Below are 25,058 nucleotides of genomic sequence, written 5' to 3' on the forward strand. Positions count from 1 at the left end.
GTTGTTATGTGCCGTCAAATCACTTGCAACTCAGTGACTCTATGTACAACAACTCTGTACTCTGCTCTATCTTGAGCCAACCACATTGTCCCTGACACACCTACCCCTGTTACTTCAGTCACTGAGTCAATCCATCTCACGCAGGGTCTTTCTCACTCGCACTTTCCCTCCACCCTTCTAAGCATGATGTCCTTCTCCAAGGACTGGTCTCTCCTTGCCTTGTCTCCGGAGCAGCGTGGTTTCACCCTCTCATGGATGAACCTATTTGTTCTCCTAGCAGTCCCATAGTGGCAGTTTAATCACTTAGGAGGAGATTGCCCATTTTTCTCCTGCAGAGCAGCAGGTGGATTTGAACTGTGTGCCTTTGGAATGGCAATAGAGCTCCCTACCACTAGGCCACAAAAGCTGCTGGGTTAGGTGTACCTTAGTCCTCAAAATTACGTCTTTGCTCTTTAACACTTGAAAGTAGTCCTTGCAGCAGACTTGCCAATGTGATGCATGGCTTGCTGTTTCTTTCATGGATATAGGTTGTGCATTCAAGCAAATATGGTTGAAACAAGCTTTGTTCTTAGGCAATAGCCTTGAGTTCAGATCCTGCCTCAGATATTTTACATGCTGTATGATAGATTTTTTTTTTAACCTCTCAAAGTATTTTCATTACCTCAAGTGTAAAATTGTTTGATACTTCTAAATACCAGCGTGCTTAATAAGAATAGGGCTTCACACAGTGACTGGAACTTGGCCGGAACCAGTAACTCATGGCCTATATACCTCTCAGCTTCAATGGATCAATGGAACTGCAGAATGAACCAATTCTCGTGTGACACATGGTAAACCAAAGTCAGGCCAACTCACTAGGAATGATGGAAAGGGAAGAAATCAGGGAAGACTTTCTAGAAGAGGCAGCATCTGGTCTAGTCTTGAAGGACTGTTAGGAATTAGCGCAACCAACAAAGATTCTGACAGGTGAGACGTTTGTGGATTGGGTACACCATGAGGGCTTGGGGTTGCTAGAGTGAGAGTGGAGGAGAATCCCAAGAAATAAGGCCAGAGGGCAGAGTTGGCAGCATAGACCATAAAGCTCCATAAACCTGATGAAAACCTGGACCTTCCCCAAGGCACTGGAGGGCCACGGTGACAGTGACAATGTGAGAGAAAGGTGTGTGATGGAGGACAACAGAGGCCCTGACCAGAGAGGAGGCAGCTTCCAGGCTCAGGGGTGGGCTGTGAGGGTGGATGGCTCTCTGAGGTCAGACCCAGCTGTGCCACCTGCCCTGGGCCTCTGGGCCTGGACACCTAGGAGGTCCCAGTTGGTGGCTCCATCATCTGCCAGCCCAGGGACTAGCCTCTGCTTCTGTCTTCACGGCAAGACCACAGCCCCGGCCTTAGTTATTAAGTCATTAACTGGGCCTCACACGGCCTCCTCATTATGGATAATTATGGTAAATCCACTGGGAATTAACAAGGAGGAGGCCCGCTCCTCTTGGCAGTGGAACTTCTAGGACATCAGCTGACTCTAACTTCACATCCTGAGAAACTGCTCTGCACCTGAGACTGGGAGGGACAGTATTGTCACAAGCTCACCCTGTGCCCCAGCGCCAGCCACTGAGGTTGACATTTAATGCTCACAGAGGCCACTTCTGTTGTGTGATTTCGAACACATGGCTTAACCATCTGTGCCTCAGTTTCTTCATCTGGCAAGTGGAATAATAATACCACTCTCATAGGGTTGTACAAGTAAATTAGTTTATGGTGACGTCTTCATATTCTGGTGTGCTGTTAGTGGCAAAACATTGTGCTACCAAGACTAAGATAGGCAGTTTGAATCCATCAGCTGCTCTGTGGGAGAGAGATGGGCAGTCTCCTGTGTGATTTTCTGCCTCTGAAAACCTGCTGCAGGGTCAGCTATGGGTTGGTTCCAACTTGACAGTACAACAACAAAAGGCAAAGCGTCATAGATTTTAATGCCATCGCCATTATCCTCACCACTCTCAGAGCTCTGGCAATCTGCTAAGAGCCTGGGTCCCCTCTTCCTCTGTGAGGCACTGCGTGGGGGCTCCCTTCCCTTTTCCCTATCTTCCTTTCTCAGTGCAGATGTGTTGTGGTCTGGGGCCTCCTGCTGTCCTCAGAGATAAGCCCCCTGAGATGAGTCTCTGGGGCTGGAGGAGTTGGGGGTGATGTTCCTCAAGGGCCCCATTTGAGTGATACCAGAGGTGGGAGGGGTCCGGTGGGCCACTCAGACCTCCACACAGCCAGGACTCTGCTGGTCTGTACCTAGTCCCCCTCATAGCATGGCTCTCTAGCTGGGATTTGTGAACAGGGCAAAGGTTCCCCTTCCCCAAGAAAGTGGGCCTGTAGCCTCCCTGCTTCCCCTGCATCTGAGGTCCTAGTTAGAATCCCAGGACAGCTGGGCAGGCGTGTGTGTTCTTGGGTGCTTATGGACATGTGCAGGCGAGCAACGTGAGGGTGGTCTGCTAGCCACCTGGGCTCCCTCAGCCAGAAGCACACCTCTGACTTTCTGGGTCTGCTCCCTGGTCACCTGGTTCCTCTCTGGGCCATGGGTGTTATACATTCCTCTGAGGGTACTAGCACCCAGGCCACAGCAGGCTGTGCGTGGACAAGGGACCCAGGCCAACAGACAGAGGCCTGGCTCTGTGGTCCAGAAGGAGCCTTGTCTAAATCTAAGCCCTGGGTCCCTGCAGATGTGATGCTCTCCCTGGGGTGAGCTTGGGCAGGGGCCTGTGGAAGCAAGTGGAGGCTCGGCCTTGAAGGTCCCTGAAAAGGTCTAGATGGGCTGGGAGGGGGTGAGGTTGAAGCAGGTCTGGGGGCTCCATGGACATGTGTGAGAGGGAAGGCTGAGTCATCTAGGTGGGGTGGGGGGAGTGGTCAGGGCACTTGGGGACATCTAGACATTCCACTAATAACCCTCTATCTCCCCCCCAGGCGTCCTTCTGGACATCCAGCAGCACTTTGGGGTCAAGGACCGAGGTGCTGGCCTGCTGCAGTCAGGTGAGGCTCTCTCCACTCCCAGACCCCACTTATTGGACTCTTCTTCCCCAGTTAGTCCATTTCTTAGGGCCATTTCCTTCTTGGAAGTGCAGGTCTAGGGCCTAACCCCCTGGAGATCACCCTTCTTTTGGGGAGGCTGGTAAAGGAGACTCTTGAGGTCACTGCAGGGGGGCAGGGACAGCAGAGCCCTGGAGACCCTGCTTATCCATACCTCCAACAACTGCCAAATCTGGGGTCACCTCTTCAGTGACAAATGAGATCGTTAGTTCTGCCCTGGGCAGGACTCTGAGAAACCAGGTTCTGGGCTCGACATTGGCTGAAATTCTTTCTTTCTGGGGGCTCCAGTCTTTTGAGTCACCTGCAGGGCCGCCTGAATCAGAGCCTTGGCCCCTGTGGATTGTGAGCTGAGCCTGGTAATGGTGTCAAGTCATAAAATACCTAGCCTAGCCTATCAGTATAAGTCACCCCTTTCTCGGGAAACTGGGTCTCTCTTATTCCTACCCTGTCAACTTCATGGCCCCTTGGGACCTGAGATTCTGGCCCCTTGTCCTGCCACTGACCATGGATGAAAGGACCATCAGCGAGATCTCCTCAAGCCTGGGCGAAGATTCAGAACCAGAGCTGGATCCCAGGTGGGGAGGAGCCTTGAGCATGTGACCCTGTCTGTCTCTGGGCCACTGGATCCCAGAGTCTGTCTGTCTGTGATCTAACTAGCTCTGGAGAAGGTCCATGGTCAGGATTCCAGTCCTGCCAGGTGTGTGAACCCCATGCCCTGCCTGGGCTCTCCCGTGAGGGAAGGGCAGGGGTGAGCCAGCTCTGTCCAGGAACCCGCCTGACCTGTCTAGGTGGCATTCCAGTGCACACAACGCCAGGCTTCATAGACAGCCTCCGTGAGCTCATAGAATAGCACAGCTGGCCACCGGCCTCATTTCCCAGCTGGGGTCTTTGAGGCTCAGAGGAGAGGGGATGCGGTAGCTCGAGGCTCAACCTTTATAAGGAAAGACTGACTAAGCTAGGGCTGGGCTGGGCTGTGTGGTCCAGAACTTCCAAGGATGGACAAGTCCCTGCCCTGGCAGAAGTCGCCTCTGCTCCTGCGGGAGCCTCAGCTGCTCCGCCCTTCCTGGGCCGTCTTGGCTGGGTCTGAGCAAGTAAGCTTGCTCAGGGCCTGAGGCTGGGCCCTTCATCCTCCCGGGTTCGATGTGCAGTGAGTGGCCAGCTTTCACAGATGGGGAACAAGATGAGGGGGTGAAGGGGTATAGGAGCTGAGCTGGTGGGGAAAAGGAGGGGAGATCCTACCCCTAGCCCTGTCCCTCGCTGGCTCCTATGTCATTCAGGGTCTGGGCTTCATGCCCTCCTGGGTCCAGAGCTTCTGCTGTCCTCTGTGCCTTCTCTATTCAGTATACACTGGCAGTGGCCAGCCTTCCATGGAGTATGAAGGGCAAGGTGTGAGGCTCCGAGCTCCTGGGTTCCTCCAGGATTGTGTCCCAGGCTGTTCTCTGGACTCAGGAGAAAAGAGTCACCATAGTCCCCATCATCTCTGGCGACTTGGCTGGAGGTGGCCAAATCACCCATAGACGTCCTATTAGACTGTTTCAGGAGTTCTACAAAAACACCAAGCCCGTCAGTGCTAACTCAGGGCAATCCGACATGTCTGAGTAGAACTGAGCTCCGTGGGGTTTTCAGTGGCTGGTTTTCAGAAGCAGCTCACCAGGCCTTTCTGCTAAGACGCCTCAGGGTGAACTTGAACTACCCACCTTTTAGTTGGAGGTCAAGTGCCATCACTCTACAGGCTTCCTTTTGATTAGGTTTACTTTCTGGTTGAAGAGTCAAGGGTCCAGAGGAAGAGGTGACTTGTTTAAAGTCTTTTTTTTAAAACTTTTAATTTTATGTTGGTTTGCATACAGCTTTCTTTATGATCTTATGAGGAGAAAGCAGCACACCTAGAATTAGGCTCCAGGATTCTGCAGACGCTGGCATCCTTGTGTTCTCAGGGTGGCACCTCAGGGCTCAGAGCTCCCTGCATTCCAGTGCTGACCCTTTTCATCCTGCCCATCCCTGGCAACGAGGGTGGCTCCCCAAAGTGCCCTTATCCTATTGTCCATCAGAGCCAAGAAGCCAGTCAAGCTAGACCAGGATGTGACTCAGTGGGCAACCAGGCAAGTCACCTAATTGGTCTGTGCTGCAGACACCTGTCTCTTCCCCAAGCCCCGATAAGGTCAGAAGCCGGTGGAGGCTGCCAGCCAGGTGTTGATGCTTGCCTGGATCAAAAGGCCAGGGCTGGGAGCAGAGCTGTGTGCCTGTTTGTGGGCCCTGGGGGCTGCTGGGCCAGAAGAAAGGATTGGGGGCAGCTGCGGGTTTGGTCTGGGCCTGCCCCTGCTTTTCCCCTTGGGACAGAGCAGGAGCATTGTCCTGGGGAACAGTTCCCATTCATCAGCATCTTGCAGATTGCTGGCTCGGCGCTGGCCCTGGTCTCCCCCACAGCAGTCACGGAACAGCCCCCGAAAGCCCACAGCCACACTACACCTCAGGTGTCTCGCTGTTTCGGACAATCAGTAATCCTCACTGAATGGGGCAGCTGGCTCTGGATCAACTGTGCACCAGGCCCTGGGCTAAGCTCTGCCGCAGGCTCTGTGCTTGTCCTCAAGTAGGCTCCCTCTACTGACAAGGACTGGACAAGTCATCACCCAATCACCAGGGGACTGTAAGAGCCAAGACAAGTGGTAGTGACTGTGCACCTGGCACACTGCCTCTGGGAGGGGCTGTTTGAGTGGGGCTTTGAAGGATGAGTTAGAGTTTGCTCAGGGAAAAGAACTTCCGTTTGGTTTGTCAGATTGACAGCAGATAGGAAAATCCTTCTTTTTCTCCTGCTAAATGGTGGAGAAGCTGGATAAAATATGCCAAGAAAACAGAGAGTACCTAGGTTACAGGGATAACACACACATGCCCATTAAGATTATGTAAATTTACCTCCACCTTGAAACCACAGAACTGAGCCCTACTTGCAACACATTCATCACAGTCACTTCATGTGCTGCCCCTGCAGATTTAGAACTCATTAAAAGCCTTTTCTTGTGCCAAACAAGAACTTTGGGCACCTGTTCCAACTTAACCTACCAACTCTACTAACATACACACTTAACAGTGGATCTTGTTGGGGATGTGGGGACGTCTTGGAAGCCAAAGCTTGTGGGGAAATTTCCAGGGCCAGAACTAAAGAGTTGAACTCGGCAAACTGGCCTGGGAGCTGGAAATGAAGCCAAGTGATGCAGAGAATTTGGAATCAGCTTTTAATCTTAGAAGATTGTTATGACTTTAAAAAAATATAAACATGTTCATCACGACAAAAATGTAAACATCCAGGGGGAAAAAAATAGAATAATGAAATAAGTTCTCAATAACCAGGCCAATTTCCAAGCTTTCCTTTGCTCTGAGGACACGACTGTGTAGGCTTGGGTTCTGCTGCCGTGTGGGTGACTTAACTTCCATTCAGACCCCCAGGGTAAACCCCTGGATTTCAAGCTGTGCACAAGTTGGCACTTGGGAGACCTTGGTGGGCCATGTTCCTACAGAATTCTCTTTCACGATAGACATTTCTCTCTCGACTCTGGTTTTATGCACAACTCTTGATTCCAGCCCCTTCTCTGTCCCTTTCCATGTTAGCCTGACAAGCCCAGGGGTCCCTGGCTGTGACAGATCTGAGACTTCCATTTACGGAAGACAGCTTGGCCATTTTTTACAATTCCCAAGGAAGGCCAACTCAAAGTTGAAAAAGCATGTGGTTACACAACACCGTGAATCATTTAATGTCACTGATTCATACGCTTAAATGGTAAAAATGGTACTTTCCCCCCCCCTTGTGTGTTTTAAATCATACACTCACAAAAATGAACATTGCACACAAGGAAGCCCATCTTTAAGTCATCTGGGCCAGAAAATGGGGCCATTAGCGCCTGAAGAACTGTAGAGAATAGAGTTATCTTGAAGGAATTTTCAGATTAGCTATGCTTCATTTCCAAAGCCCTAAAGGAAAGTGCTCTGGTGACATAGTCCGTGGGGAGTTGCGCTGCTAACCCATAGACTCTGGTGGTTTGAATTCACCAGCGGCTCCTCAGGAGAAAGATGGGCAAGGGCCTCCCGTACAATTTACACACTCAGATTCCCAATGGAACCTCAGCTATGAGCCGGTTCCAACTTGATGGCAGTGAATAAAAGGAAAGAGTATAGTCTGTAACGATGTTGAGCTGCTGACCAAAGGGTGGAGATTCACTTCAAGCAGTCACTCTGAGGGGAGAAAGGTGGGCAATCCTGTCCTGTAAAGATGCACGATCTTGGAGGCCTGATGGAGGCTCACTCTGGGTCAGAACCAGCTGAGTGGGAGTTAAGGTTACAGGAGGCAGCATATTTACATACGCACACAAAAGAATAGGCAGGTGTTTAAAAGAACCAAATTTAAAGCTCTTGAAATCTTGTGATGAAAAGAAAAATATAATTAGCCGAGTTAGTAAGTACATTAAGGCGCTCTGGTGGCATCATCCATAAAGAGTCACTGTGTGTCTCTGTTGGTTCAAATCCACCAACAACCCTGAGGGGAGGAAGATTGACAGTTACCTCCCATGCCATTTATGACCTTGGAAACCCGGTGGAGGGTTAGTTACACGCCAGCACTGATCAAAGGTAAAGAATAGGCTAGACCCAGCTGAAGAGAAAATGAGTGAATTAGAAAACGGATGTGAGAAAAATGCAGATGCAACACAAAGCAGGCGGGACAGCATCCCAGGCAGAGGGAGGAGTGAAAGGGCCAGGTCGTGACCTCTGCGCTTGTCTGGAGCTTAGAGGAGATTGGAGGGTGAAGAGGCTGGATAATCAGTGCATTCTAACTGTCAAAGTCTGGGAAAAGGCATGTGGAAGTTGCCTTGGACAATGGGGAGCCAAGTTCAAGAATTGATGTCAGAGGAGACTAGAATGTTCAAGGCTGATGTTCACGGGATCATTATGATGAGGAAGTGCCATGGTGGAGTGAAGGACAGGGGGACAGGAGGGATGTAGGAAGAGCCAGCTCAGACTGAAACCAGACGGCTCGCTCTCTTCTGGCCTGGGTCCTCTCCCCGCCTGGCCAGCCCAGCACCATCCTTCCACTTTGGCCCGGACTCTGTTGTGGAGGCAAAGCTGGTCAGCCCAGTAGCTATGCTCCCAGAAAGCCTCACTCTCCGTGAGGCCGGGAGGGCCATGCACAGGTTGTCTAATCCTGCGTGAGGTATGAAGAGAAGCCTGACCATTCCTCCCTCAGGACTGCAGGCACCTGTGGGACCAGGTTTGTCCCCGGCTCCTCTGGCATATGGTGGGCTGGGGCTGTTCCTGGGATGGCAGAGCCCAAGCAGGGTCCCACCCAGCCCACTGAAGGGATGGTTCTGGCCCTGGGTGAGCAGCCTCTCTGTCCACAGGATGTGGAGAATGGCTGGTCGTCTCCAAATGACAGGCTGACCAGAGTCTGGACTCGGTATAAATAGCCCTGGTTCAGTCCAGGCTGAGGTGGGCTGAGTGTCAGCTCTGAGGTCACAGAGTGGGGGCTCAAGGCCATTTCAGGTCTACTCCTGCTCCAAGACCACCTGGGGGGTCGAACAGAACCATTCTTAGGGTGAGGGTGCTCAGGAGCTCTGTGATGTGACAGGGTCTTGGGGCTGCCTACCAGTATACAGTTTTCCATAGAGATTTTTCCAAATTTCTGGTACTAGACACCACTCCTTCCAGGGAGAAGCCTGCCAGCAGACTGCTGATGGGTGCCCTGTGCCAGCCACCCTTTGCTGGGACCATGACAGGTGTCTCTCAGGGTACTTCCAACCAGCCATGTGAGGAAGGGGCTCTGTCTCTGCAGGCTTGGTGGGCAAAGACCCTGGTGGGCAAGGGCCGGAGGGCTGGACTCTCCATCTGACTCCTGGCCACCTGCTGCCTGGCAGCCCTGCCCCCTCTGTCCTGGCATCCTGCCTGTGGCCCCATTGTCTCAGACCTGTGGGCTCAGCACACGTGAGCTGAGTGAGGCTTCCCCACACCCTAGGGCAGGATGTCCTCGTGCTAGCGAAATCAGGGGTGAGGAAGCCAGGTGGCCCAGAAAGCTCTCCTCAAATAAACAAAGACCATGGGGCTGGAGTGGTGGGCACAGGAAGCTTCCAGCCTGGGGGCCTGGTGCTGATCTGCAGCACAAGCTGCCCCTGGCTGGCTGAGCCTGCGTCCCGACCATCCAGGCCACAGCTTTCTGAAGTCCAGGCCTCTGTCTGTTCCTTCTGCCAGGAACCTTCTTTGCCCTGTTGCTCCCTTGACTGTGCTCAGCCCTCTCTCCCAGCCTGTGACTTCCTCCTCTGCCCTGAGTGGAGATGGATCCCTTCTCCCTCCTGACCTTAAACTTTTTTGTCCCCACAAGGAAGGCTCTGAGGAGCAGACAGTGGCTTACAGAGTGTCCCTGTCTGACTTGGCTATGTCTTTGGGAGCATGTGCCACTACCTCTTGGGGCCTCACTAGTTCTAGCTGTAGAATGGGAACAGATGGGGTGAAGCTCATTTAAGCTGAGGGCAGGGCATGTAGGTAATTTGGCAGACTGGGGCCAAGTGTGTGTGGGGGGTGCCTGCTTTGAGGGGGGATAAGTCATGTTCCCAGATGGTTCTTCCCTCACCCCCTTAGATGAACAGCCAGGAGTCAACAAAGTGGAGGGGCTACCCTTCCAATCTGATGTGGTCAGGAGGAGAGGATGAAGAAGGGTGGCCAAAGTCTGTCCGAGACCCTGAGCCTCTCCCTCCTGCCCCTCGTCCCCACCCAGGGAGGCGGCATTTTGCTCATGCTCAGCCATGCTAAGGGAACATTGAACCTGCTGTGTCTCTCCTTTGCTTTCTAAATCAAGTTTAATACCTGGACCTGGCCTTTAGGGCCCCTCTCTCTCTACCGTCTCATCTCCCACTGCTTCCTCCATGCTGCAGCCTGGCCCTTCTCCTTGCCAGGACTTCAAACTGGTTCACGTATGACTATTGAAATGAAATAGAAACAGATCTGAATACTTTCTTTTTAATTGGGTGAAGAGAATGATAACTGGAATGGGAAAAGTTCCAAGTTGAAACTTTGTAATCGGAAACTCAGAGGAGATGTAATGAGCCCCTTTAGGAGCCTGATGACAAGAGATATTATTGACTGGCCTGTAGAGGGCTACATAAATTCAAAGTTGGCCACCATCTTTGAGTAGGGCAGTGTTATTTCCAACTCTGCCAGTCAAGAGATTCAGTTGCTGGGTGGCATGAATGCTGCCCTTGTTTTCTAAGGAAGTTTAAGTTTTTGAGTTGGGAAATGACCCCTAAATTTTCCTCTTCTGGTTTACTCACATTTTACAAATTCAGATTTGCTCTGATTTGTCAACCATGCCTGAAATAGAAAAATATAACTGGTTTGCAGCCCTTGCTGTGCTGAGCACATCCTGAACTTTTCTAACCTCAGAAACTTTCCCCCTTCCGAGCCCAAGAGTGTGATTTGGAGTAAAGACTCTGCAGTTAGTCGTGATTCTAATTAAGTTCTGGCCTAGTCATAGACCAGCTATTATATAACCAGTATCTGCCCCTATTTTTTGCCCTGTAACATGAAGATAAATAGTAAGGATTAACTGAGATAATATGTGCTTAAGTCAAGGGCTCATCCAAGGCCCTGCGTACAGTAAATGCTCCATCACTGATAACTGCAGGTATTATTTAAAAGAAGCATTATGTATCATTGACCATCATGCGTTATTGCTGACAGGATTTGTTATCCATTATTATATTATCATCGGGGAGCTCTGATAACCGAGTGGGTAAGGAGTTGCACTACCAATACAAAGGCAAGGGTTTGAGTCCACCAGCTGCTCAAGGGGCAGCTATCAGTTGATACTGACTCAATGGCAATTGTCATGGTGAACAGCTATGGCTCCTTCAGTGCCCTTCTCTGCCATCCTCCATGCAAACGACCTTAACAATCACAGCAGGATTTAGTCCTCCTTGCTGATTCCCTTTCATTTCAGTCCTTCAGGTGCTCCATTTCTGGAAGACAAGTGGACCAGTCACTTCTTTTCTGGCTTCTCCTTGCCTGTTCCTCACCCACCACAAACAGGCACAGAGGCATCGATTCTTCCTCTTCCCCTCGATTCAGCCCAAGTTTATTTCAAGCCCATCTGCTGATCTGGTCTCAGGCAGGTCCAACAGGAATCATTCTTTTTCTTGATATGAGGCAATAATTTCTGCCTTGACTAATCTAGACAATGGCTCACGTTGACTGAGACTGGCCCTCTTTGGGCAGGGTGTGGTGTTCTGCACTTAATATGCGTTACCTCACTCTCCTCAGAGCAGCCCAGGGAGTTGCTATTTTTACCTTCATTGAAGTCGGCAAGTGGGAGCTGGCCTGTATCGGCTCAGGAGAGTTGATTGTTAGATTTTCAGGAATTGTGTGAGCTGGTTGTTAAACGTAGTCATTAAAAACCCCAAATAGTAAAGTCACAAGTAAACAAATGATAGGCGAAACAAAGAACACAAACACTCAGACGCCATGTCTTCCTGATTGCTTTGTGATGTTGTACAATTATCTGTTTTCCTGAGGTTTTAATCAGGATGCTGCCCATCTTGTCCCCACTCTCTGAAAAGAGACATCATGTTGGCATTGAAATCAGCCATGGTGGGAACATTTATATTACAGACAAGCAAACGCTACGGAAAACATTACAGACCAGAGACTCCCTACCCCTACCCTTTCCAGATATCCAGCTGTTAAGCATTTAGCTGCATAGCACTGATGCTGAGGCATGGAGAGATAGATTGGAATCTGCTCAAGTACACCCAGGGTAAGGAGAAAGAGTTGGGGTTAGCAGAGTCCCCATCCCCAGACCCGTCTGTTCATCTTGCTCTTCCTAGGACAGGAGACGGCCGTTACACCCCTCCAGTCTAGCTAACGTCTGCTCAGCCCTCTTCCTCCTTGTCCACCCCTTTCTATCCTCTCAGGGCCCTGTCCCTGGAGCCTCAGGTCAGCCATGGAGCAGCTGAGTCCAGGAACACATTCATCCTGGCAGTCAGAGGCTGGCCTTATCTGGCCATCCTGGCCTTTATCTGGCCATCTGCCCGTCAGCTGTGGAACTGCCTTCTCTCCTCCCAGCTCCGACAGTGGCATCCCCATGGAGTTCTGCTGTCTTGTCCTGGGAGAACAAAACCAGGTCATGTCACTCCTCTGCTCAGCACCCTCCAGTCTCTTCCTTTCTCACCAGTCTCTCTCATTCCTTTCCCCTGGCTCCTGCTTTGGCCCGTTTGGCCTTTTTGCTGCTCCCTAAGCATGCAAAGCACACTCCTGCCCCAGGGCCTTCACACTTGCTGTTCTTGCCCCAATTTCTGCACAGTTTATTTCCTCACCTACTCCAGGTCTGCGCTGAAATTGCCTTCTTTATTCTTTCTCTTTAAAATTGTAACATTAGCTTCCCTTCTCACACACTCGTGTATTTCCCAGCTCCCATTTCTGCTATTTTTCCTGCCTTAGAATTTGTCACCGTTTGACATACTATATTTTTACATTTCTTTTAAAAAATTATTGTTTATTTCTCCTCACCAAGGTGAAAACTCTAATGGTACGGGACCTTTGTCCATTCAGTGGCCAGACCTAAAACAGTGTCTGGTGTGCATGGTAGCCACCAAACATAGTATTTGTTGTATGGATGGATGGATGAATGAATGAATGAATAGCAGTGTTTCAGCTGTGGGAAGACCTTTTGTAGCCCCCTGCAGGTGCAGATAACTGGATAACTGTGTGACTTAGTAGGTGTGAGATCTGGGAGTCCAGAATTGCCTCGATTTGCTGTGTGACCTTTGGCAGATTGCTTTGCCTCTCTGAGCCTATTTCTCCAAGTATAGTGAAGAGAGCAATGTAGTTGAAGTGTAAGGAACATAGACTCAGAGTCAGATAGAGGGCTTTCCATCCATGCTGGGAGATTTACTACTTTAGATTTCGAGCGTGTCACCTCCCCTCTCTGTCTCCACATCTGTGAAGTGGGAAGACAATCCCTGACTGCAGGGAGGTTGGAAAGACACACAGATGCTGTATGGTAAGTCTCTAGCACAGTGTTTGACATGTGAAAAGCATTCAATTAGTAAATGTTTGCTTTCTATTGTGTCAATTTTATTGAATTAAAATGTATTTCTCTTTATTGTTGTCAAAATATAGATGACAAAACATTGGCCAATCCAAGGTCTCTCACTTGTACAGTTCAGTAACATCAATCACCTTGTGTAACCTAGGTGTTTAGTTTTTACACAAGTACCCAAAGGGCTTGTCCGGGAGAGAGGGCTCTTGGGACTTTGGGGAAGGGAATGGGGTTGTGTTGCCTTCCTCACCTCCCCTGGGCTTTGTCTGCAGTTGGGCACTCTGGCATTCAGCCTCAGCTGGGGCTCTATGGGCAGGTGGGCCTGACCCCGGGATCCTGGGCTGGCCCTCATGCCTTCCTGTCCCCTACAGTGTTCATCTGCAGCTTCATGGTAGCTGCCCCCATCTTCGGTTACCTGGGCGACCGCTTCAACAGGAAGGTGATTCTTAGTTGCGGCATCTTCTTCTGGTCGGCGGTCACTTTCTCCAGTTCCTTCATCCCCCAGCAGGTGAGGCTTGCCCCAGCTTCCCACCTGCATCTCCAGTCCCTCCAGTGGGTGGTGGGGTCTGTCTGGGGGTTCAATCCCTTTGCCCAAACCCTCGCGTCTTTCAAGTGCAGGAGAATAGAGGTGTCTTGTGGTCCTTTTCTAAACTAATCCTGCAGACAGAGCCTTCCTGTTACTGGTCTGAATTCAGGGACTCGCAACCCTGTGTGGCATCTGAGCTCGTTCTGAGCCACTCTCTGATCTGGAAATGATGAAAGAAACAGTAGAAGCAATCTGGCCTAGGAATCAGGACTCTTGAGTTCTAGTCCTGGCTCTGCCTGTGCCTTTTTGTGCAACTCTAGAGGAATCAGTCTCCCTCTCTGGGTCTTAAGCACGGGAAAACAGCAGTTGAACATAAAGATGTTTCTCCGTTGACTCTGGCAGACCTGGATTTGTATAGCTCAGCTCTGTTGTCTACTCAGCTCTGTGACTTGGAGACTATTGCTTATGCTCTCTGAGTCTTGGCCTCCTCATCTGTAAACTGGGGACAATTCTTATCTTCAAGGTTTGTTGTTGTTGTGAGAAATAACTGAGCTCATGTCCAGACCCCCGCAAGTGTTCAACCAATCATTGTTATGATTATCTTCTTTTCTCAAGTTGCCTCATGCTGAGAAGGGTAGAGGGACAGCACAGGAGAGGAAGACCTCGGATGAGATGAATTTACACAGTAACTGGGTAATGGGGGTAGAGGTGTCGGAGTCAGTGAGCCTGGCTCAGGACAGAGCAGGGTTCAGAGCTATTGTTTACATAGGTCACGATGAGTAACTGGTGACTCAACAGCACATAACAACAACAGTAACAAGTTGTTTCATTAGTTGTGAGTTTCTCAACACTGTTCATGTTGTATACCATCGAGTCAGAACCGACCTACAGCTGATTCTCCAGTGAGTTTTCAGAGGCAGTAAGTTGTACAGGAGGAGATTGCCCATCTTTTTCCTGCGGAGCAGCTGGTGGATTCCAAGCATGTACCTTTGCATCGGCAGTGCAATTCCTTACCACTAACCCACCAGATTTTGAGGCTCAATATCAAGAAAACAAAGATTCTCACCACTGGGCCGATTGGAAGCATCATAATGGATGGTGAAGAGATTGAGATTATTCACAGTTTTGGTTGTCTTGGCTCCACATTCTTGGCACCAACAGCCAGGAAATTAAAAGACGTATTGAAATGGGAAGTGCTGAAGCGCAAGGATGTCATTCTGGAGACTAAGGTGCGCCTGATACAGGCCATGGTCTTTGCAATCACTTGATATACATCAGAGAGCTGAAAAATGACTAGGGATGATAGAAGGAGAGTTGATGCCTTTGAGTTGTGGTGTTGGAGAAGAGTATTGAATATACCATGGACTGCTAAGAAAACAAGTTTGTCCTGGAGAGAGTGAAACCGGGCTGCTACTTGAAGGCAAGGATTCTGAAGCTCCATGTGACATACTTTGGACATGTTGCAAGGAGGGATCGGTCCGTGGAGAGGGATGTCATGCTTGAGAGGGTGGAGGGACAGCGCAGGAGAGGAAGACCCTTGATGAGATGGATTGATTCAGTCACTGGGGAAATGGGGGTAGGTGTGTCAGAGATGATGAGATTGGCACAGGGTAGGGGAAAGTTTAGGGCTGTTGTGCATAGCGTCACTAAGAGTCTCAGGTGACTCGACAGCACATAACAACAAACAACAAACCACCAGAGCTCCCCCTTCTGAACACTAAGGGTATTCAGACAGAGACTGGAACACCGCATGATGGCTGGTGTGGTGAGAGATGGTGGAAGGAGGGGAGACACTCAGGCTCTGCTCTCAAGAAGCTTTCTATCTGGAGCCAAAAGAGGGGACCTAACTCCTGTCCTTAGGTGTTCCTAGGCCGGGGCAGGGGAGAGGGGGACATGACAGGAGCTGCCGAGCTCAGAGCCTCCAGGATTACAAAGTGCTGAGCGTTCCCACTGAAAAGAGAACATCGTGAAATCCATGGGGTGATAGCCTTTGAGCTGGGCTGGCAGAACATGGAGACTCAGCCTTTTAGTGAAGATGAGATAGACACATTGACAGCCAATGACAGAGTGGAGTGGAAAAGGATGAAGGGAACGATTTGACTGGAAAGGAAGGCAAGGAGAGGGTTATGGAGGGCCTTGAATTCTGAGCAAGAGAAGGGCTGCTTTCTCCTGAGGGCTCAGTACTGACTGAACCTCACAAGTTCTTTTCTAGATGGGCAATGCAGGGTCAGGTCTATGTGGATTACAGGGCGCGTGGAAGTAGACAGAGAAATTGGAGGTCTAGGGGACTTCACAGAGGAGGCTTAGCCCAGGTGAGTTCCAGCACCAGGTAGTGTTTGTCACAGTAAAAGATAAACACTATATACTGTGAGCTTCAAGGAGCTCTGGTGATCTAGTGGTAAAGAGTGATATTATCAACTCAAAGGTACCTGGGTTCGAATCTACCAGCTACTCCTGCATGAAAAAGACAGGCAGTCTCCTCCTGTGTGGTTTACAGTCTCTGAAAACCTACTTTATGGTCAGCTATGAGTTAGTTCTAACTTGATGGCACATAACAACACAACCACCACCACCACAACAACATGAACTTTGAGGACCTCTTTGAATCTCCCTTGTCCTAACCAGGCCTCCAGTCGCTTGACTTCTGAGGCCGTTTTCTGAGCTAGCCCACAAACCCAGAGCCGTGATGCTGAGGCTGGCCCACATCTGGAACGTGGAAGAGATGGAGCCTGGGGAGTGAAGATAAACAGAGGCAGAGAGCAAAACCCAAGGATCCCCTCCAGCTAATCTGTGAATTCACTGCAATCACTGTCCGAGTCCCCTGAGGGGGGGGGGGTGGTTGGTGGATGTTTGGTGGATCTTAAAGATCGTCTTGCAAAGAAAATACCAAAGAATAGCCAAGAAAGAACACAGAGAAAAAAGAACATTGAGAGGGACTTCCCCCTACCAGATACTCAGATAGAGTCATTCTAACTAAAACAGCAAAGGAATTGACCCAGAGAACAAAGAAGCAGAGTTCTTGATGTAGTGGGGATTTGGTCGCATCTCAAATGAGCAGTTTAGGGCGAGTGAATGTCCATCTGGGTTGAAAATCAAGTTTGGTCTGTACGTCAGGTCACACTACAAATCAAAGTGCCAGATAAGCTGAAATAAAAAGCAAGCTCTGAGAAGAAGGAAAAAAAAAATAATAATTTAGAACTCTAAGTCAATAAGCAAAAGAAAAATAACCCGATAGAGAAACCAGCAAGAGATAGTAGTGGCAGGCAATTCCAGGGGAAGACACCCGAGTGAGCAATAAACAGAGCAAGCAGCCTCCTCTCCTCAGCAATCAGGGAAATGCAAATTAAACAACAATGAGCTACCACTTCACACCCATCAGATCCGCAACAATTAAAAAGGCTGACAGTACCGAGTGCTGTTAAAGCTGTGAAGAATCAGGGACTTGGCGCTGCTGGGGGAGTCTAAATCAGGTTGAGTCTCTTTGGAGAGCGAGATGGTAGCTGTAAACTACCAGGAGAATCCCACAGCCCAGCATGCTACATCTAGAAGCTTCACCTTGTGGCCAGGCAGTCACTCATGCAGCATTGCCATTGACCAAAAAAAATGGCAGAGTAACTGAAATGCCTAGCAATGGGAGACATACAAAGAAAATGGGGTGTGTTCCTATTTTGAAACTCTTTTTTGAAAGGTATAGCGAAATATTTATTAGAAAGTTAAGTCCCAAAAGTTGGAATAGACCTTCCTCCTTGGAAAGGAAATATGGAGGAGGTCCCTACTTTGAAATTCTCAACCACAGAAGTGTGGAGTGGATCTATGTTGACAAATGTAAAGTGGATTTCAGAAAAGGTGGAAGGGGAAAAATTTTTAAAAAGCCGATTGTACAGAATGGTGCCATTTCTGTTTGTTTTTTAAAAGCAGGCATGCAGGACATGATGTTGTTTATTTATGCATGGATGCATAAGTCGAGACAGAGCGGGATTCCCAACAAATGTACAATGAAGCCGTTTCCTGTGAAGAGTAAACAGGGTCCCTCATAAAAGACCTTATCTACTCGCTATTGTACAAAGGATAATGGTTGATGAAATCTCTCCCTCTTGACTTCTCGCTCTTAAAAGTGCAACAGATAGGAAATGGAAGAGCTTTTTTGGATTTTCTTTCTAATTTGGCAGTAGGGTACAGGCATTCCTGAGCAAAGCAAGAAATCTAGAAACCAGTAACGAGTAGGCAGGAATCAAACAGCTTCGAAAGCATCAAATAAAACCAAATACAACTTCCTCTGTGATAAAACACCCCACAGGCTAAGTTGAGAGAGAAAAGACCATGCAATAAAGGGTCAATGGCCAGAATATATAAAAAAGCGGGTGTAAATCAATAAGTATACAGGGAAAAAAAGGATAAATACCCAAGAGGGAAATGGGCAATGGTGGTGGGTAGATGAGTCCCAGAAAGGGAAAAGGAGACAGAGCCAAAGCAAGCTGTGGAGATGTGGGGAGACAGAGGGAAATAGCTACAGAAATGAGCTCAGACAGAGATGGACAGGCAGGTCCAGGGATGCAGAGAGCGAGAGAGCCAGAAGGAAAATGGGCAGATGGAGGGAAGTAGGGAGACCCAGGGCAGGGCTGGCCGTGGGCAGTGCTGGCCGGATGGGCGGGCTGGGTGGGGCTGGGGAAAGATGACCAGGCTGGGTTCTCAGGCCCTGGACAGTTGAGGGCATGGGGGAGGGGGTCCACATCAAAGGCGTAGTACCATCCAACTGGCACAGCCCCACCCTTCCCAGCTAAGCTGGGCTTTGCTCTTTGATGTGTATGTATGGGGAGGGGCCGCTGAGCCCACTGGGCTGCCCTGCCTACCCCCCAATCACACTGGACCCTCAGTGCTGCCAGGGGGTCAGCCTGACTCTTCTGCTTGGGAGAGGGTTGCAGGATGGGGGATGATTTGAGCCCCCACCCCACCAAAGCGGGTCTAGAACCCAGTGAGGTTGTATTCCAACAGGTGAAGGCTGTGTCTCCTCTGCCCAGTGCTTATAGGGGTGGAGTACCATTTCTGCTTAGGAAAGCCCAAGCTCATCCCAACACTTGGCTGAATAGGCCCACTATACAGAGGGAAAGACTGAGGTCCACAGTAGTCTGGAGAATGCAGACACCGATGAAGGAAGATCTGTGTCCCATGCTTACCCCTTGCCCCTGGAGCCTGCAGGTGGTGGGGAGTAGGTGGAGGAAGAACATGGTCCCCCAGCATCCCCTCTCCTCCCCCACAGTACTTCTGGCTGCTCGTGCTGTCCCGAGGGCTGGTGGGTATCGGGGAGGCCAGCTACTCCACCATCGCACCCACCATCATTGGCGACCTCTTCACCAAGAACACACGCACGCTCATGCTCTCGGTCTTCTACTTTGCCATCCCGCTGGGCAGGTGAGACCCAGAGAGCCCAGAGTTGGGGTTAGGCCCCTGGGGAGGGGGCATTTGACCACTCTTTCTTCCTGGAGTTGAGCCAGTAGGTGCCCTCAGTTCACTAAACATGTGGCTATCTGGCCTCAGGGTAATGCAGGACCTCTCCCTGGGCAGCTAACTGGGTGGCGATGCTGGGTGGCCTGGCTGGGTGACCTGCCTTGTAAGCTGCTGAATGTGGCCCACCCCACCCATCCCTTCTAACACTGATCTTCTCCACAGTGGCCTGGGCTACATCACTGGATCCAGCGTGAAGCAGGCAGCTGGGGACTGGCACTGGGCCTTGCGGGTAAGGCCTGAGTTCCCACCCACACAGGACCCCAGAGCACCCCTTGCCCAGAGATTCAGGGTCACACCTCAAGCTAGGACACAGACTTGGCCTCCAAGCTTCCTGCCTGGGCTCCAAAGCCTCTTCCCGTCTAGATAAGTCTAGGCTGAAATGGCAGGGAGCCCAGGTATGAGGGAAATCAGCCCCACTCTGCTCTTGGGACCCCCAGACTGCAGTTAAAATCTCCTTAAAAATCCCAGGTTGAGAGGAGGACTCCAGGACAGGAAATTCCAGTTCCACATTTCCCACTTCCGGTCGGGCAGTAGGCTAGGGTGAGGGTGGGGCAAGACCCTGTGTGGGGGCTTCCAGGGTCTGGAGCCACTTCCTGTCCCGTGGGAGGTTTGGGGCAAGTTTGCCAAGGCCCCAGGACAGTGCAATGGGAGGAAACAGAGATCTGCAGGCTCGCAGAGGAGCGGAAGCTAAAGACAAAGTGTTTTTTCCTCAAAAGCAGGAAGGAAGTGGCCTCCATGGAATTTCTTGATGGGAGCAAGAGGAACTCCCTGGTCTGTGGCTTCTGGGGCTGGTGGGGGTCGAAGCAGCCTTCTCCATTCTATGGACTGAGGGAGGGGCTGGTTGGAATCCAGGCTACCAGGATTCCCCACTCCAATCCTGACAGGAGCCTGGGGGGCCTTGAGATTCCACTCTTGACATTAGGGTAGACATAGGGAAGACTCAAAGTGACCCCTGAGTCCTTGTTAGCCTGGACTCACATGGGCCCTCCCAGATGTTGAGCTGGTTGGTCTATGAGCTGGAAGCCTCTTGCCCACCCAGGCCTTTCCCAAGCCCTGAGGGGAGGAGTGGCCTGGGGAACTTTTCTAGCCCCAGAGGCTTGGCCAAGACTGTGTCTGATACCTTGTCCCCAGGTACTCTCCCTTCTCTCCCAAGGTCACCATGCCATTTGTAACCATGTACTCCTCTCCATCCATCCCTCCATCTTTCTTCCAGTTTCTCTTGTTCACCACTCCACTGAGTCCCCATTTGTCTGTCCAGCCATCTTTCCTTTTTCCTCCATCCATCTGATCATCTATTTGTTCCTATCTCCCCCTCCACACCTCTGCTCTACTTCCTGCTCTAGAAAATCTATTTTGGACCCCCAAGCCCTTAGGGTCAGAGTTAAGGGTTTTGGTTAGGGCAGGGCCCTTTTCTGTGGGGCATCATCAGCCCCAACCATAGTGGCTCCCTCAGGAGGGCTGGCCAATGACAGGCTCAGAGAGGACCCCAAGAGGGACAGCTTGCCTATACCTAGTGCAACACAGTCACTGGGGTCCTGGTGCCCTCATTCCTCATTCTGTGTTCGGCCAGGTGTCCCCAGTCCTGGGCATGATCACAGGAACACTCATCCTTGTCCTGGTGCCGGCCACTAAGAGAGGGCACGCAGACCAGCTCGGCGGGCAACTCAAAGCACGGACCTCGTGGCTCCGAGACATGAAGGCCTTGATCCGAAAGTGAGTCTTTATAGGAGGAGGGTCGGCGGCTGAGAAGAAAGCCCACCTGGCCCCTCAGCTGGCTCCCTGCCCAGGTGCCATGATCAGCATCCTTGCTGTCCATTTGAGAGCTTAAGAGGGAATGGGGGAACCTCTGACCCTGGGGAAGCGGGAAGCAGGGGAGTCTGTAGGCTACAGAGTGGGGCAGATGCAGCCTCTTCTGGGATGCTGTCTTCACTCAGTAAACACCACTGCCTGGCCTCTCCCCAGTCGCAGCTACGTCTTCTCCTCTCTGGCCACGTCGGCTGTGTCCTTTGCCACAGGGGCCCTGGGCATGTGGATCCCCCTCTACCTGCATCGCGCCCAAGTCGTGCAGAAGACGGCAGAGACATGCAGCAGCCCGCCCTGTGGGGCCAAAGACAGGTGGGGTCAGGCCTGGTGGGCTGGGCTTGGGTCAGGACACCTGGACTGAAGAATCCATGGTCCCTGGCCTTGTGTGCACCCCCTCTAACCTGTGCCCCATCATCCTCTGTCCCCACAGCCTCATCTTTGGGGCCATCACCTGCTTCACAGGCTTCCTGGGCGTGGTCACTGGGGCAGGAGCCACACGCTGGTGCCGCCTGCGGACGCAGCGGGCTGACCCTCTGGTGTGTGCAGTAGGCATGCTGGGCTCCGCCATCTTCATCTGCCTCATCTTCGTGGCCGCCAAGAGCAGTATCGTGGGGGCCTATGTGAGTGAAGTGGGGGGTGCCCTGGGGCGAGGGGGAATATGCTTAGGTTGCTGCAGGCGAGGATCTGCAGCAGGAGATCCAATCCCACTTGTTGGACTGTGTCGCCCCATGGGAAGACTATAAGGTGCCAGTTCCCTGGCTCTGCTCTGTCCGGGGTCCACATCCTTCAGGGCCTCTGGATGTGGCTTGGGCAGGGGAATCTCATCAGTGTGACTACGTGGAGATGCAGACCCCAGGGAGGGATTGGAAGCTTTTGAGAGACCTCCTGTCAGCACACAGCATGCAGGGAGCATCCCAGGGCTGGTGATGGGTGAAGGAGAACCCCTGATGGCTCTCCCATCTTCCCTGAACAGATCTGTATCTTTGTGGGGGAGACACTGCTCTTTTCTAACTGGGCCATCACGGCGGACATCCTCATGGTGAGTGAGCAGGCCAAGGTCACCGCCTGCTGACCCAGGCCTCTGGACTGCAGGAGGAGGGGCTGGAGAACAGCTGGGGCAAGCAAGTAGTGAAGCAAGGGTGCTATTAAGGCTTTGAGGCACAGGGGTGAGAGGAGGAAGGTGATTGTGGAGATAGGGAGATTAGGGTATAAGAGATCCGGGGACAGGGCTGAGCAGGCTGAAGGGATGAGAAGCCCCACTTCTGGCTGGGTGGGAAAGAGGGGGGATGTCAAGAGGCTCAGGTTTATGGCTAGGAGCCTGGCAGTGCCAGGCTGGCCTGGAGGTGGTGCTGGCTGCCAGCACTCCTCCCCCAGAGTCCGTGCGTCCACAGCCTATGCCCCTCCCAGCCCAGGCCGGGTCCCAGGCCGGCAGCCCCAGGATTGCGGCCGCCCGAGCCAGGCGCCCCTGCCCGAGTGCCTGCGGCTGGGCTGGCCGGACAGAGGCTGTCTTCACAGGACCAACAATGGGTCCCAGACTGGCCAGCCAGCCGAGGACAAAGGACCATCAGAGCGACCGGCTGGGGCTTGTATCTCTGAATGGGGACAGGGGCAGCCTAGGAGGGGCCATGAGGGGGCGTAGTGACAAGGCAATCTAAGGGGCAGCAGTGGAGGGGTGCCTGGTCTTTCCTAGGGGATCCCCCTGAGGGGATGAAAGAGAGTGCATGGGCGGGGGTGGGCTGGGGTGGGGAATGGAAGGAACAGAGCAGGTCACAGAGGTGGGGGTGGGGAGATCATCTTGGATGGACCCCCAGGGTGCATGGAGTCTGATGCTACAATACCTGATGACCCAGGAGAGGACATCTGTCCAGATTCGGGTTCCTGTGCCCTCTTCCACTCTGGGAAGCTGCCTTATCCCCATCCAGCTTCCCTGCTATTTCCCTGTCACCCGGGTTTTCACTGCCCCATCGGCCTGTGGCTGGGGATGGCGTCTGATGTAGTCTGTGCACAGCTTGGTGACTGGGAGGGGCAGGGAAGGCAGGGTCACCACTAGGCGGGGAGAGTCAGCCTGAACCCTGTGCCCTGCCTCCGGGGGCCCTTTCAGTCACTGACAGGGCCTGGGTCCCAGGGAAATCATGTCCCATTTTATTAAGTGTCACATCCTAGTGACTAATTATCATTGGAAATGAGGCCACATCATTTCATCTGAACCAGGTCTCTTCCCTCAGCCCCCAGGGTACCCGCTGGGCGTGGCTACACTGTCCATAAAAGCTGGGGCCACAATGGATATGAATTTTGTATGCAAACTAATATATAAGAAATTTAAAAAAAAGCTGGGGCTATACAGGCTTGGTGGGGGTGTCTCTGGGTAGCGCAGGGCAGGGGGCCACTCAGGGATGCCCACTAAGCTGGTTCCCCCACCCCCAGCCCCTTGAGTCTGACCTTGTCTGCTCATCTCTGAACGGCAATGTGGGGGGCAGGGTCTGCGTGGTCTGATGGGGGCACCCAGGGGGTTTAATCTTCTTAGTGTTCCTGGGGGCTCAATGGGCTAAAGAGGGTGCACTTCCAGGCAGGAACCCCAATCCCTACCCTGATCGTAATGAACTGGGAACCAGATGGGTCTTTAGTTTGTGGCAGAAGCAGCAAGCTGCCCCAAGAAAGTCAGGTTTCTAGCCCCAGAGCTGCTATACTCCAAGTGTTCCCTTTGGAACTTGGGCCTCAGTTTCCCCATGAGCTGTGAGCAGCCTCTGAGCCAAGTACACAACCTAAGGGAAGCAGGTCCCCCCCATGGGAGGGAGGCCAGTGGGGTTAGGGGAAGCAGCATCACAGGCAATACAAGGCTCAGAGAGCTCCAACTAAAGACTTGCAGTGATAGTGTCAGGGTGACCCCCCCCAAACTGTTCTCTCCTTGGCTGGATGAGAGGCAGGGGAGGCAAACATTTCTGCTGCTGAGGGGAATCTGGGGTCCGTGATGAGTTCAGTGGGGTGGGTTGAGTGGTGGAGGTGGGTGTCATCCATGAGGCTGTGTCCAGGAAGGTGGAGATGGAGGCAAATCAGAAGGGTGACTGAAGATGCCAGCTGTTGAGCTGAAGAGGGGAGATGGAGGAGGGCAGCTTTAGGGGAGGAGGCTGGAGTGATTCTGACAGCAGGGAGTAGGGACCTCCACCAATGAAGGGTGGGCCAGGTGGTGAGCTCAGCCCCGCTGGCTGCTTACCGCTGACCTGCCCTCCTCCCCCACAGTATGTGGTCATCCCCACCCGCCGGGCCACCGCTGTGGCCTTGCAGAGCTTCACCTCCCACCTGCTGGGGGATGCTGGGAGTCCCTACCTCATCGGCTTTGTAAGTAGCCAGGCTGGGTCTGGACTATCGGTGGTGGTGGTCGGAGGGGAGTAGGGGCAACTCTTGCCCTGATGCTTACCCCTGCCCCCCAATCCTGGCAGATCTCAGACCTGATCCGTCAGAGCACCAAGGACTCCCCGCTCTGGGAGTTTCTGAGCCTGGGCTATGCCCTCATGCTCTGCCCGTTCGTGGTGGTCCTGGGTGGCATGTTCTTCCTCGCCACCGCTCTCTTCTTCCTCAGCGACCGTGCCAAGGCTGAGCAGCAGTGAGTGGGGATGTCCCTCTGACCCTAGGGTGGCCAGGGGATGGTGACTTAGCCCTGGCTAGTGTGGGCAGTGACTCGGGGTGGGGGTCCAGTGTCTGGCCAAGTTCACACCCAGCCAGAGTGCATGTGGCCCAGGCTTGAGGGGTGAGAGGCCCCTGGGGGAGGTCAATCTTGGTGTAGGGTTTTCTCTGGAGCTAATGGTTTTCAGAGCAGGGCCCCCTTCCCCTTTCTTTTTCTCTCATTTTCTGACTTCTTTCTCCTCTCCTCTTTACTCCTCTTTCTCTCCTCTCCCGACCTCTGGGCTCTCCCATCTCCCCCTGGGGCTGACGAGGTCCCTGCCCAGGGCTTCCGGTCAGCCGGCCCCCACGACGCGACCTGCCACAGCAGTGCTTGGGCCCGGCCCCCGCTGACCTGCCACCCTGACCCTCGCCCGTCTCTCCCCCAGGGTGAACCAACTGGTGGTGCCGCCCGCATCCGTGAAAGTCTGA

At 52.1% G+C, this 25,058-nt stretch overlaps 1 protein-coding gene across 1 annotated transcript in view; it reads left to right on the forward strand.

The window, feature by feature from the left end:
- Positions 1 to 25,058, forward strand: part of SPNS2 (spinster homolog 2 (Drosophila)) — a 38,907-nt gene extending 13,849 nt beyond the window's left edge. The window contains exons 3-13 of the mRNA XM_006899797.1: positions 2,944 to 3,009; positions 13,507 to 13,643; positions 18,919 to 19,070; positions 19,329 to 19,395; positions 20,737 to 20,879; positions 21,129 to 21,281; positions 21,400 to 21,589; positions 21,943 to 22,008; positions 24,207 to 24,305; positions 24,407 to 24,570; positions 25,016 to 25,058. Of these exons, the coding sequence (XP_006899859.1) occupies positions 2,944 to 3,009; positions 13,507 to 13,643; positions 18,919 to 19,070; positions 19,329 to 19,395; positions 20,737 to 20,879; positions 21,129 to 21,281; positions 21,400 to 21,589; positions 21,943 to 22,008; positions 24,207 to 24,305; positions 24,407 to 24,570; positions 25,016 to 25,058 (1,280 nt within the window). The remainder of the gene's footprint in view (positions 1 to 2,943; positions 3,010 to 13,506; positions 13,644 to 18,918; positions 19,071 to 19,328; positions 19,396 to 20,736; positions 20,880 to 21,128; positions 21,282 to 21,399; positions 21,590 to 21,942; positions 22,009 to 24,206; positions 24,306 to 24,406; positions 24,571 to 25,015) is intronic.

The sequence above is a fragment of the Elephantulus edwardii genome, unplaced genomic scaffold (genome assembly GCF_000299155.1).
Source record: "Elephantulus edwardii isolate Elephantulus edwardi_28Jun2011 unplaced genomic scaffold, EleEdw1.0 scaffold00267, whole genome shotgun sequence".
In the NCBI taxonomy this organism is placed as follows: domain Eukaryota; kingdom Metazoa; phylum Chordata; class Mammalia; order Macroscelidea; family Macroscelididae; genus Elephantulus; species Elephantulus edwardii.